This window comes from Hippopotamus amphibius, chromosome 9 (assembly GCF_030028045.1).
Source record: "Hippopotamus amphibius kiboko isolate mHipAmp2 chromosome 9, mHipAmp2.hap2, whole genome shotgun sequence".
Taxonomy (NCBI): Eukaryota; Metazoa; Chordata; class Mammalia; order Artiodactyla; family Hippopotamidae; genus Hippopotamus; species Hippopotamus amphibius.
In genome coordinates, this window is record NC_080194.1 from 101,503,661 (window position 1) to 101,518,466 (window position 14,806).

General features: G+C 35.7%; 1 protein-coding gene across 18 annotated transcripts in view; it reads right to left on the reverse strand.

The window, feature by feature from the left end:
• The window catches only part of ATM (ATM serine/threonine kinase), a 211,345-nt gene that overhangs the window by 124,218 nt on the left and 72,321 nt on the right, over positions 1 to 14,806 (reverse strand). For 12 of the 18 annotated variants that reach the window (XR_009055586.1, XM_057750326.1, XM_057750327.1 and 9 more), the window contains 5 exons: positions 14,621 to 14,753; positions 13,216 to 13,311; positions 11,048 to 11,219; positions 8,198 to 8,339; positions 6,973 to 7,149 (listed from right to left, as the gene is read on the reverse strand). Coding sequence is in view for 16 of the 18 variants with exons in the window: in XM_057750326.1 (XP_057606309.1) it covers positions 6,973 to 7,149; positions 8,198 to 8,339; positions 11,048 to 11,219; positions 13,216 to 13,311; positions 14,621 to 14,753 (720 nt within the window). In the remaining 2 variants the exon portion in view is untranslated. Of the gene's footprint in view, positions 1 to 1,855; positions 2,470 to 2,510; positions 2,901 to 5,861; positions 5,899 to 6,179; positions 6,229 to 6,972; positions 7,150 to 8,197; positions 8,340 to 11,047; positions 11,220 to 12,577; positions 12,599 to 12,654; positions 12,860 to 13,215; positions 13,312 to 14,620; positions 14,754 to 14,806 lie in introns of those variants that run through there. The other 6 variants (XM_057750337.1, XM_057750335.1, XM_057750336.1 and 3 more) reach the window with 6 other exon arrangements.

Below are 14,806 nucleotides of genomic sequence, written 5' to 3' on the forward strand. Positions count from 1 at the left end.
AGTATTAAAAAAAAAACTAACACAGAATATCAATGTCAAACATTACATTACACTACAATTGTTCATTTTCAGTCTAGGCCATTTGCATATAATGAAATAGGATATTGCTTACAAATGAAATTATATCACTATTGTAAAAAAAAATTCACAGTTGAAAAGTGTTACTAACAACAGAAGCAGTTTTCCTATTTGATAAAGGGGAAAATAGGGATCAAAACTTAAGAGAAAAGCTGAAAATTTGACTTTTGCACATTTTCTACATTCAGTGAAGGTCTACAACAATCATGTTAAAAATTTATTTTTTTGTTTAACCATATTTCTTTTCTTAATACATCTATATTGTGTTAGTTTCTGCTATACAACAAAGTGAATCAGTTATATGTAAACATATATCCCCATATCTCCTTCCTCTTGAGACACCCTCCCACCCTCCCTATCCCACCCCTTTAAGTCATCACCCATCATCGAGCTGATCTCCCTGTGTCATGCAGTAGCTTCCCACTAGCTATCTATTTTACATTTGGTACTGTATATATGTCAATGCTACTGTCTCACTATGTCCCAGCCACTGCTTCCCCCCGTGTCCTAGGTTCCATTCTCTACATCTGTGTCTTTATTCCTGCTTTGTCACTAGGTTCATCAGTACCATTTTTCTAGATTCCATATATATGCATCAGCATACAGCATCTGTTTTTCTCTTTCTGACTTACTTCACTCTGTATCATAGACACTAGGTCCATCCACTCCACTACATATAACTCAATTTCGTTCCTCTCTATAGCTGAGTAATATTCCACTGTATATATGTGCCACATCTTCTTTATCCATTCATCTGTTGATGTGCATTTAGGTTGTTTCCATGTCCTGGCTATTGTAAGTAGTGCTGCAATGAACACTGGGGTACATGTATCTTTTTAAATTATGGTTTTCACAGGGTATATGCCCAGGAGTGGGATTGCTGGGTCATATGGTAGTTCTATTTTTAGTTTTTTATGGAATCTCCATACTGTTCTCCATAATGGCTATATCAAGTTACATTCCCACCAACAGTGTAGGAGGGTTCCCTTTTCTCCACACCCTCTCCAGCATTTATTGTTTCCAGATTTTTTGATGATGGCCATTGTGACTGGTGCGAGGTGATACCTCGTGGTTTTGATTTGCATTCCTCTAATGATTAGTGATGTTGACCATTTTTTCATGTGTTTGCTGGCAATCTATATGTCTTCTTTGGAGAAATGTTTATTTAGGTCTTCCACACATTTTTGGATTCAGTTGTTCATTTTTTTGATATTGAGCTGCTTGCATATTTTGGAGATTGTTCCTTTGCCAGTTGCTTCATTTGCAAATAGAATGTTTACTTTTTAATAAACCCCAATTTCTGGGCATAAAATTATTTCTTGTATAAGCCAAAGTATAGAAAAGTGCTTTAATATATGTGATACATTAAAACAGTACACAATTTTATTTTTGCCAAGACATTATCTTCGGGCTTCCTAGGTGGCACAGTGGTTAAGAATCTGCCTGCCAATGCAGGGGACATGGGTTTGATCCCTGCTCCAGGAAGATCCCACATGCTGTGGAGCAACTAAGTCCACGTGCCACAACTATTCAGCCTGTGCTTTAGAGCCCGTGAGCCACAACCACTGAGCCTATGTGCTACAACTACTGAAGCCCATCCACCTAGAGCCCATGCTCTGCAACAAGAGAAGCCACTGCAATGAGGAGCCTGCGCACCACCATGAAGAGTAGCTCCCACTCACCACAACTAAAAGAAAGTCCATGCACAGCAAAAAAGACCCAACACAGCCAATTAAATAAATAAATAAATAAATTTATATAAAAAAAGACATTATCTTCATGTATTCATCATATATCACACACATGAAACAGATTATAGATTACCAATTGTACACTTTTTCCCTTTTTAAACTAAAGACAAATCAAAAAGTCAGTTTTGGAAATACAGAAGTTAAGTAACTAAGAATTGCTGTGCGTTCATGTGTCTGTGTGTGTGTATACATGCATGTATATTTGGAACATTTTATCGTCTGGCCCAAACTCAGAATGTTATAAAAATCTTAGGTTTATTCACTAATGAGAAATGAGTTGTGTGTGTATCAAGGGTATTAATCAGGTTTTTTTTTTTTCCAAAAGATGAATTTATTATATCAAACACATGTGGGGGTGCTTAACTCTATGCCAGTATGCAAGAGGGAGGCAGTATCAGCATGCAGTGCAGAAGGTTTATTAGGGAGTACTCTTGGGATCAACATCTGTGGAAGGAAAGGAAGGAAGAAGCAGGACCGGAGAGAGGGAAAAGTTAGGGTGTGGTGCAGCAGCAACAAAGGCCTCCACCAACCCTGTGGGGACCTTGGATGCTGAGGTGGATCTTCAGAGTTGTCTTGAGTTGTGGTAATGGTACAGGGCTTTCATACCCTCACGTCAACCAGTCTCTGGATGCAGGCTGCCCTGGGAAGAGGGTGTAATTTGGAGTGAGACAACTCTCTACCACCAAAGCAACTCTGAAGGGTGTTCACAGCTGGCAGCCCTTGTACCACCTGCTACAAAATGCAGTGGAAATAGTGTGATGATTTATTCATAGTCAACACTTTTTCTGCAGGAAAAGCTGCTTTATAAATTGCTTTGAATAGGAGACTTTACTAAAACATTCACTTCTTTATCAGTTATTTTTAACTGGTAGATGTTTAACTAGTCAGATATTTTGTTTTCACATTGCCGTTGAATCATGCTTGACAGTATTATAAATTAGGTTAGCTTTTAAAGTCTTAGAGCATCATCACATTTTCTTGTTTTAGATGATATATTTGATAAAAGTGTATAAACTTTTTGCTTGACTTGGTAGGTATCATTATTCTCTATTGAAATAAATGATGGTGCACCTTGAAAAAATAAAAAAGCAAGGTTAACTGCAACCTCACCTCTTTCACTCACTCAAGAAAGCATGTCATGGACTTCCTAGGTGGCTTAGTGGTTAAGAATTCGCCTGTCAATGCAGGGGACACGGGTCTGATCCCTGCTCCACGAAGATCCCACAGGCCACAGAGCAACTAAGCCCACGTGCCACAACTATTGAGCTTGTGCTCTAGAGCCCATGAGCCACAACTACTGAGCCTGTGTGCTACAACTACTGAAGCCCATGCACTTAGAGCCCAAGCTCCACAACAAGAGAAGCCACCAAAATGAGGTGTTCGTGCACCCCAATGAAGAGTAGCCCCCGCTCGCTGCAACTAGAGAAAGCCATGTGCAGCATCAAAGACCCATCACAGCCAATAAATAAATAAATAAATTTATATTAAAAAAAAGTAAGAAAGCATGTCGTAGAACTGATGCAGTAAAAGCTTTCGACAAAATTCAACATCCATTTATGCTAAAAACTCTCCAGAATGTGGGTATAAAGGGGACCTACCTCAACAAAATGAAGGGCACATACAACAAATCCACAGCAAACAGCATTTTCAACAATGAAAAACTGAAAGCATTTCCTTTAAGATCAGGAATAAGACAAGGATGTCCACTCTAGCCACTTTTATTCAACATAGTATTGGAAGTCCTAGCCACAGCAATCAGAGAAGAGAAAGAAACAATTGGAATAGAATAAGAAAAACTGTCATTGTTTGCAAATGACATGATACTATACATAGAAAACCCTAAAGATGCCACCAGAAAACTACTAGAGCTCATCAATGAATTTAGTAAAGTTGCCGGATACTAAGTTAATGCACAGAAATCGCTTGAAATCCTATACACTAACAACGAAAAATCAGAAAAAGAAATAAAGGAAACAGTTCTATTTACCACTGCAACACAAAGAATAGGATACCTAGGAATAAACCTACCTAAGGAGGCAAAAGACCTGTACTCAGAAAACTATAAGACACTGATGAAAGAAATCAAAGACGACACAAACAGATGGAGAGATACACCACATTTTTGGATTGGAAGAATCAATATTGTGAAAATGACTATACTACCCAAAGCAATCTACAGATTCAATGCAATCCCTATCAAATTATCAATGGCATTTTTCACAGGATTAGAAGAAAAATTTTAGAATTTGTATGGAAACACAAAAGACCACAAATAGCCAAAACAATCTGGAGAAAGAAAACTGGAGTTGGAGGAATCAGGCTCACTGGCTTCAAACTATCCTACAAAGCTACAGTAATCAAAACAGTATGGTACTGGCACAAAAACAGAAATATAGATTAATGGAACAGGATAAAGAGGCCAGAGATAAACCCAAGGACCTATGGTCACAATCCATGACAGGGCTTCCCTGGTGGCACAGTGGTTGAGAGTCCACCTGCCAATGCAGAGGATGCAGGTTCAATCCCTGGTCCGGGAGGATCCCACATGCCATGGAGCAACTAAGCTTGTGTGCCACAACTACTGAGCCTGCGCTCTAGAGCCCGCAAGCCACAACTATTGAGCCCACGTGCCACAACTACTGAAGCCCACGTGCCTAGAGCCCAAGCTCCACAACAAGAGAAGCCACAGCAATGAGAAGCCTGTGCACCACAATGAAGAGTAGCCCTCGCTCACCACAACCAGAGAAAGCCCGCACACAACAAAGACCCAATGCAGCCAAAAATTAAATAAATTTATTTAAAAAAAAAATGTGACAAAGGAGGCAAGAATATACAGTGGAGAAGACAGTCTCTTCAATAAGTGGTGATGGGAAAACTGTATAGCTACATGTAAAATCAGTGAAATTAGAACACTCCGTAACACCACACACAAAAATAAACTCAAAATGTATTAAAGACCTAAATGTAAGGCTGGGCACTATAAAATTCTTAGAGGAAAACACAGGCAGAACACTCTCTGACATAAATCACAGCAAGACCTTTTTTGATCCACCTCCTAGAGTAATGAAAATAAAAACAAAACTAAACAAATGGGACCTAATTAAACTTAAAAGCTTTTGCACAGCAAAGAAAACCATAAACAAAATGAAAAGACAACCCACAGAACGGGAGAAAATATTTGCAAATGAAGTGACAGACAAGGGATTATGCTCCAAAATATATAAATGGCTCATGCAGCTCAGTATCAAAAACACAAACTCAATCAAAAAAATGGGCAGAAGATCAAAACAGACATTTCTCCAAAGACGACATACAGATGGCCAAAGAGGACATGAAAAAATGCTGAACATCACTAATTACTAGAGAAATGCAAATCAAAATAACAATGAGGTATCACCTCAGGCAATCAGAATGGCCATAATCAAAAAATGTACAAAGAATAAATGCTGGAGAGGGTGTGGAGAAAAGGGACCCCTCCTACACTATTGGTGGGAATGTAAATTGGTATAGCCACTATGGAAAACAGTATGGAGATTTCATAAAAAACTAAAAATAGAACTACCATATGACCCAGCAATCCCACTACTGGGCCTATACCCAGAGAAAATCATAATCCTAAAAGACACATGCACCCCAATGTTCACTGCAGCACTATTTACAATAGCCAGGACATGAAAGCAACCTAAATGTGCATCAATAGAGGAATGGATAAAGAAGATGTGATACATATATACAATGGAATATTACTCAGCCATAAAAAGGAATGAAATGGTGCTATATGTAATGAGGTGCATAGACCTAGAGTCTGTCATACAGAGTGAAGTAAGCCAGAAAGAAAGAAACAAATATGTAGAATCTGAAAAAATTGGTATAGACGATCTTATATACAAAGCAGAAATAGAGACAGATTTAGAAAACAAATGTATGGATACCAAGGGGGAAAGGCAGAGGGTGGACTGAACTGGGAGACTGGGATTGACATATACACACTATTGATACTATGTATAAAATAGATAACTAATGAGAACTTACTGTATAGTACAGGGAACCCTACTCAATGCTCTGTGACCTAAAGGGGAAGGAAATCCAAAAAAGAGGGGATATATGTATATGTACAGCTGATTCACTTTGCTGTACAGTAGAAACTAACACAACATTGTACAACAATTATACTCCAATAAAAATTTTAAAAAGTGTGGAATACAAGAAATAAATAAACAGGTACAGCCACTATGGAGAACAGTATGGAAATTCCTTAAAAAACTAAAAATAGAACTACCATACGAACCTGCAATCCCACTCCTGGGCATATATCCAGAGAAAACCATAATCTGAAATGATACATGTACCCCAATGTTCACTGCAGCACTATTTACAATAGCCAGCACATGGAAACAACCTAAATGTCCATCAACAGAAGAATGGATAAAAAGGATGTGGTGCATATAAACAATGGAATGTTAGCCATGAAAAAGAACAACATAATGCCATTTGCAGGAACATGGATGGACCCAGAGATTGTCATATTGAGTAAAGTCAGAGAAAGACAAATACAATATGATATTGCTTATACGTGGAATCTAAAAAAATGGTACAAATGAACTTATTTACAAAACAGAAACAGAGGCACAGATGTAGAAAAGAAATTTATGGTTACCATGGGGAGGGTGGGGCATAAATTGGGAGACTGGGATTGACATACACATACTACTATATATAAAATAAATAACTAATAAGGACCTACTGTATAGCACAGGAAACTCTTCTTAATACTCTGTAATGACCTAAATGAGAAAAGAATCTAAAAAAGAGTGGACACATGCACATACATAACTGATTCATTTTGCTGTACAGCAGGAAGTAACACAGCATCCAATACGCAGCTACCCCACAGCTGAAATCTACTGCATAAAGCTGTGGCTAAATAAAGACACCCTGTTGGATGGATTCACAATAGCTGAGTACAGGTGATGTTGCATGAAGAAGATGTGCAGTACACCGCACTCTTTTTTTATACATAGGCTATGAACATTTACACAAAAGCCAAATGCAATGAGACAAGCAAAGAAAGTTATTATGAGAAAGCTCAAATGAAAAAAACAAAGGTAGAAAGGGAATAAGTCAGACTAATTAACCTCCTTACCTCACACATTGGCTTTAATAACTGAAGAACTTCACTTTTTGTCCCTCCACTATTCAAAAAAGCACAAGTCAGTGTCTTTAACCAAACGTCATGATTTTCACTTTGAGGAATCCACAGACTTGTATCATCCAAGCCTTCTAAAGGACTTTCTTTGTCAAGTCTGGGTACTTCTAAAAACTAGAAAAAAGTGATCAGAAAACGTAAATAAGGTAGCCAGAAATACATTTTACCTTTCCTATACCAAACAAATATCTAGGCATAAACAAATCTGTTTCCAAATAAAACTAAATATGCTTAAAACTAAATCTGGAGGCGTCAGTTACCTTTTAAAATTAAAATCTATTTATGTGTATGAGAGGCAGAGTCATCTGGTAAAAATTACTGATCTAAATAGAAGGAAATTTAACTTCTGCTTTCTGCTCACCAGTGCTATGTTAAACAAATCACAAACTCTCTGCCTCATCTGTCTCATGCATGAATCCAGTCCAAATCTACCACACAGAATTCATTTTAGGGTGAAATGAAATTTTAAAATGTTAAAATTACAGTGTTTTACAGGTTATATTATTAGTTTTATTAATAGTTTATATTGCCAATAATTTCACTAAGACCAAAATTATATTTATGATACATTAAAAGTATCATTTCAAAGATGGGTGTAAGCCCTGAAGTTAAACTGGTGAAAACTCAACAGCATATTTTTCAGTTACTTTATGAAAACACTATATTAAAGAAAAATGCTTAGTTTAAAGGAGAAGTAAGAGTTCTAAAGTACTTTCAGTGGAACCTTGTTATGATAACAATATGGAAAAAGGAGAAATCTATAGGTCATCTTAATTTTCACTAGAGGGTTGTGACACTTTAACTTGTTCTGGAAATGAACACTTGCTTGCTGATCATAATACCTATAAGCCACACCCAGGATCAATGGCTTTCATGGAATCAAAGTAAGGATTTCCTACTCCTAAGGAAAAAAAAGCTGTCATTAAGAAGTCCTCCTATACCCCCCAAATCAACCATCATTTCTTTAGGCTACCTATCTCAGCTTTTCCACACTGCCATAACTAAAAATACAAATCCTTTGGATTAAAAAAGTACAGCTGGAATTATTCCCAAGAAAGGTTAAATGTTAATATAATTAAGCAACATGATATTTATATCCCACAGCAAACAGAACTGTTCTAGATATAGTGGCTATTCAATAAACATTCATTGTTTAAGAGACCTTTTTTCTTGATGTTCGAAAAGGCTGTAGATAGATCAGCATGGGATCAGTTGTCGTCTTATAAATCTCCCAGAAACTATGTCCAGTTTTTGTGGCTAAAATGCTTTTCAAACAGGTAACAGCTGCTGATCGCACTTTGACACTGAAAGACACAGGTAATTCAAATGCCTCAAAGTACATTAACTATTAATCTTGATGAATGTTAAGCAACTCCCAATGAAAAAAATTAAAATCTAAAATTTTAAATTTATATTAGGAAATGTTTACATTTATTAGGAAATTTTACATCTGCAAAATTCTGTATCATCAAATCAAAATTTATCAAAGGACTTTAATATTCCTTTAGTAAACTTGAGTTACTAATCACTCTAACAGCAATTCCCTTCATTCAATTCAATAGTTTATGACTACTATAAATTAAAAACTCATAAAAAGAAATACTTGAAAATAACATTCACTAATAAGAATGAGTAATAAGAATGACAGAATACCAATTCACCCAAGAAAAAAATATTTTGATACCATTCTAAGTACAAATAACTTGCGATAAAACAGAATGGAATTTCCCTATAAATGATAAAATTATTGTTTAGAACAATTTTAAGCAAACAGTAAGTATGTACTTATTCTGACCAGAAGCTAGTTTGAATCATTAAGTAAGGGATCTAAAATCTCTAATAAAAAATTAAAGGTCCTTCTCTTTTGCAAAAAATTAGGAAAGGGAGGGCTGCAATACAAGAGTACTGAAAACATGACAGCTGACAAAAAACGTCATAAAGCTGGATACTATAAATGATGATGATCTATCAAATAAAGGCTTAATTCTATGTCTCGATTTAAGACATAGAAGCATAAACCCTAAACTTGGATTCATCCCTCATTCCTCTTTCTTTCCCTCACTCCTCCATACCCAGTTCATCATCAGGTCTTGCTGTCTCTATGCTAAAAACATACCCTGGTTCCATCCACGTTCCATCTCATCTCCATTACTGCCACACTTATCCAAGTCACCGTGATTTCTCCTCTGGACTACTGCAACAGTTTCGTAACTGGGCTTTCTGTTTCCATTTTTGCCCTATCACAAGCCACTTGCCATATATAAGTCAGAGTAAAAATATAAGTTACATCATAACACTACTCTGCTTAAAACTCCATGGCTTCCTTATATATTTCAAATATAATCCAAACTTCTTATTCAGAATAGTCCTACCTTTCTAGTTTCATTTCATACCATTTTCTTCCACATAAGGCTTTTTCTGATCCTCAAACACACAAAGCTTATTTCCACTCCAGCTATTCCCTGTCTGGAATATTTTATCCCTAATTAACTTCTAGCTGATTCCTGATAACTCAGATCAGCTACATGACACCTCCTCAGAGAAGCCTTCCATGATTCTGTGAATTCCTTGGTCAACATCCCCTTTGCATACCTGAGGCCCCTCAAACATGTAATGAACTTTTTTTGCTCTTACAAAAAACACAGGAAAAACAAACTGTACCTATTCCCTGTAGTTCTCAAGTTTAAGTCATACTAATATTTCTGTGCACTTTCTTCAGAAAAACCAATTGCAAATTACTGTGTAACAAATGAAACACTTAATGCTTGCAAATTTTCTGTGGAAAATCTCTTCAAAAACTGTGCCAGATATAATTGGAAATACGTTTTTAAAAATGAGATAGATTAATAAACAGAAGGATGGCTAAATGTGATAAAGCAAGGATAATAATGGTAGAATCTAGGAAAAATCTAGGTGGTGAGTACATGGGTGTTTACTGTAAAATTCTTTCAACTTTGTTGTATGCTTGGAAATTTTTATAATAAAAGGTGGGAAGGAAAGCATACATGTCCATTAAATCAACAATGAAACATAGCAGGTAGACATTACTGCCAATCATTTATTACCCAAGAGAAGGGGAGGGTGTTATAGGGAAATGGATGCAAAAATATCTTTTACCTTAGAAAATGCTCAATTGTGGGCAAAAATCCTTTGAACCCAGTCCCCCAAAATGGTGGTAGTGAGGTAAATAAATCAAAAATAAATACATCTGACCCTTGAACAACAAGGGTTGGAACCGTATAGGTCCACTTATACACGCATCTTTTTTAGTAGTAAATACTAAGCACTATACAATCTGCAGCTGGTTGACTCCTCGGATGCAGAACCATGGATAGGGAGGGCCAACCATAGTTATACATGAAGTTTCCATTGAGCAGAGGGTCAGCGTCCCAACCCCCACATTGTTCAAGGATCTGTAAATAATAAATAGATAACTGCAAATAAACAGATAAATGGGGAGTGGAAGAGAAAGCAAAAGTAATCTCAGTAAGCAAGCTGAAATTATACTATCTGGTGTAATTTTGTTTTGCATTCTATGAATTAACGGGCAAAAGAAAGCCCTGTTTGATTAGCTTAAGACTTCTGGACTTAAAAATTTTCTGCTCTATGACTTATTTTAAAAGGAACAAAATGTCTAGCTGAGAGAAGAGTGGCACCTTTGATTCTGACAAGAGCCCAAAATATCCCCATTTACATTCCCCTATTTTAACGTTTTGTGTGGAACCACTCAGTAGCTTTCATGTTGTTTATTTGTCTAGTCTACTCTCACTAAAATTTAACATGGACATTGCCTGGTATATCCATCACTATATCAAGTACCTGGCACAGAGTAGGGTTTTAGTAATTATGTGAATTAATAAAAATACGATGATTTTCATTAAATATTTAAGACAACGTATGGCAACTTAAAGGAGAATGCTTGTTATTGGAAATGTTAATTCACATGAGGTATCAATCTTGAATGTCAGATTAAGTAAGTGCTATCAGATACAAGGTATGATTAAATACTCACCAATCTTCTACCAGCGTATTATTCAAATAGGTCAGCATTATGAAGGTCCACTGAAGTTCTTTATCTTCAAATAACTCAAGGGCCTTGGTATAAGATGTATCTTTACTATGTTGTATAGCTATTGTAGAGAATTCTATAGGACCCACTTCTCCCAAGCAGCTTCCAACAGCCTCTACATATAGAAATTCCTTTTCAGTAAAGTTATAGCTAAGAGATCATACATAAAACAGAAATTTTCTAATTTCAAAAGTATGTTTTGTCATCCTTTAAGTGTTTTCTGAAAGATGTTGAATAGATTAAAGAAGCTACAAAATAATGTATCATTTCCTTTACATATCATCCATGTCAGCAATATTTTCCCCTATAAAATCATATCTAAGACGTAGATTATCTAGTAGTATGTAGTTATTAAGGAAAGTCTAAATATAGCTGCTGTATACAAGTATCAATTTTTGGCGGGGGGGGGGGGGGGAGGGGTATTACATAAAGTCCACAAATCTTAAACACTCAGTTCAGTGAAAATTCACACACACATGTAAGCACACACATTTTTTTTTTCAACCTGTATCATCACTACCCAGATGAAGACAGATGTTTTCAGGATGCCAGAGGGCTCCTTCATGTTCTTTCCCAGTCATGATGGAACTTAATAAAATGTTAAAAATTATTTGATAGTCCTCCTTTCAAAAGGTGGAGCCTAATTCTTCCCTTGAATGCAGGCTGTACTTAATGACTTATTTCTAAAAAACAGAATGTGTACAAGTCTTTCACCTCCTTAACTAAAATTACCCCAGGTATTTAATTCTCTTAGATTCTATTATAAATGGAACTGCAAATGGAATGGAATTTCCTTTTTATTTTTATTTATTTATTTTTTGTTCCACGCGGCCCCCGGCCCCCTGGAATTTCCTTTTTAGATTGTTCACTGCTGGTTTACAGAAACACAAATGAATTCTGTGTGTTGATCTTGTATTCTGCAACTTTGCTGAATTCACTTATTAGCTCTCTCAGTAGCTTTCCTATAGATTTTCTGGGAGTTTCTATATATATATACAGTAATGTCATCTCTGAATAGAGACAGTTTTTACATCTTGCTTTCCAATTTGGATGTTTATTTCATTTTGTCCAATTGCTCTAGAACTTCCAGTATAATAGTGAATAGCAATTGGCAACTTTGTCTCATTCCTAATCTGAGGGAGACTTTCAGTCTTCCACCATTAAGTATGATGTTAGCTGTGGGTACAAATCACTAAGATTTTAAGCTACGCAGGAAAGTCGCTTACACTTCCTATAGCAAGTTACGTTTGTCCCCAGAAGGAGTGCTACTTTAGACAAAGGGTAAATTCCCTGGTGAAAAGGAAAGTTCTGGAGTATTGATGAGGTTCTGTTCCTTGGTCTGGATGCTAGATGCACGGGTGTGTTCTCTTTGCAAAAAGTTCTTCAAGTTAAATACTTATGACTTTTCTCTATGTAAGACATATTTCTATAAAAAATTTACAAAAAAGGAAGTATCCTAGACACTAGACTTACACTGAGAAGTTAAGGAAGACTCTGTTGAAAGACGGTAGACTCTGTGAAGCATCTCTTATTTCTCCCACTCTTCTTATTTGAAGCAATTCTTTCATGACAATTTCAAGCTGACTTTAATCACGTGATTTTTCTAGCCTATGATCACCAAACCTAAAACACCTATACTAGGCGTGATGCTGGCTATTTATCTTACATTAGGTTACCCCCAAATGGTGGTAGAAAAGGACTTGAATGTGGTTCTAATATCGGAGCTTGATCTAGCCCTCAAAGTCCTCATTCTTTCTGTTATACAAAAAAGATATTAAGTACTAGTCAGTTATATCTATAAAATGTATCACAAGTCAATTTATTAACAACTTAATGCTACAAATAGGTTTTTCTGACTTTGCTAAATATTTACAAGGCATTTTCAAATTAATAGTTATGCACGTGTTAATCACTAACTTTTTATTTCATATGAATGTCTAAGGGAGGAAAATATGAAAGGAGGGCTGTTTACACATACTTGAACTAAACAGAAATATAACAAGCATTTATTTCCCAATATTCCAAATGACAAACTTTTACTGATTTCTAAAATGTTACGAAGATGACCACTCAAACAAAAAAACTCTTATTCATTCAGCCAAATAGTTTACCTAGAACTTCTCTTTCACCGGTGTGGTTCACTGCCATCTTGGATAACTGCAACAAGCTGACAACTAGCTTCACCATGATGCCATCTTGAGGGTTATCTAGGAGCAGTTTTGAAAAAATTAGTTTAAGCTGCGGTGGAGACATTTTTCTTTATAATATGCTCATATGTTAAACTGTGTTACTAGAAAACTTTTATAAAATTTTTAAAAAGATTTTACATTGTGAGCACTTCAAAAATACGAAGTGAACAAATATATCTGAACTTCCTTCTTAAATAGAATCATGTAAAAATGATCAACAATATCTGGCAGACAGAGAGAGAAAAATGTCTTAAGTTGTGAAGAGAAATCAATACTTTAGCAAAATCAGTTAGAAACACAAAAATCATTCAACATTAAACTAGAAGGAATTTTGTGAGCATGCGTGGTTTTTCAGCCTCTTGCATTCAGAATAGACCAGCACTGTCCAACAGAACTTTCTGCAATGATGAAAATGGTCTATAATCTGTGCTGTGCAATGACAGCCATGAGCCACATGTTACTACAGAGAACCTGACAGGTGCTAGTACAACAAAGAGACTGAACTTTAAATTTTATTGAATTTTAATTCATTTAAATTTAAATAGCTATAAACACCTATTGGCTTTATTAGTCTGGATCAATAAAATACCCAAACACACAAGAACAAGAAACAGAAAGAGGGGTTCATGTTTTATATATATATATCTCAAGAACAAATACACTAGAAACTCAGTTTGGATGGTCAAAATAAAATTAATTTTTAAAAGCACTGAGGATAAAAATAACACAATAGAAACATGAAGTTAATGAGCATGGGAAGACGAAAATCAAAACATAAGTAGAAAAAGTTTCCACCAAGTGCAGTACTATAATAACCTAAACTCAAATCAAATCAACATAAAAATGGGTGTTTTCTTAAGTTAAAAAAAAAAAGCTAGAAAATACATATGCAAATATGTGTATATATACAAAACATGCACACACATATACATACACACAACACATACACGGCTAAGATGCTTAAAATTAATCATGTTTCTTTTATTTAAATAAATTGGGGTAGTAGGCAGAGACAGATTACCTTGCATGCCTGCTCTAAGGAATTCAAATTTTTCTTTTAGGCAGTAGCAAATTGTTAACATTTTTTAAGCAGCAGAATAACATGATTATATTTGGACTTAGAAGTCATTCTGGCAGAGGTGCAGAGGATGGATAAAATGGGAGTTAAGGTGAGGAGACCACTTAGGAAGTCTTTCATAACTAGATGAGAAACAATGAGGGTCTAAACTAAACTAAATCTGTGGCAGTTAAACCAAGAGCAAGAATTTATAAAAGATTCTTTCAAAAAGAAATGGGTACAAATAACCCAAGACATTTAATTTAGTACCCTGAGATGCTTTCATAAGATCCATCATCTGATGTTTATGCTGCTCTAGTTGTCTTCGAAGATCCTTCAAGCCTTCAAGCCTTGTCAATGGAAGTGCATCATAAACACTTACTGAGAGAAAATGGTTAATTTCCTAAAAGAGAAAATTAGCTAAAAATGTTAACTTGCTTTTGACACGTATTGGTT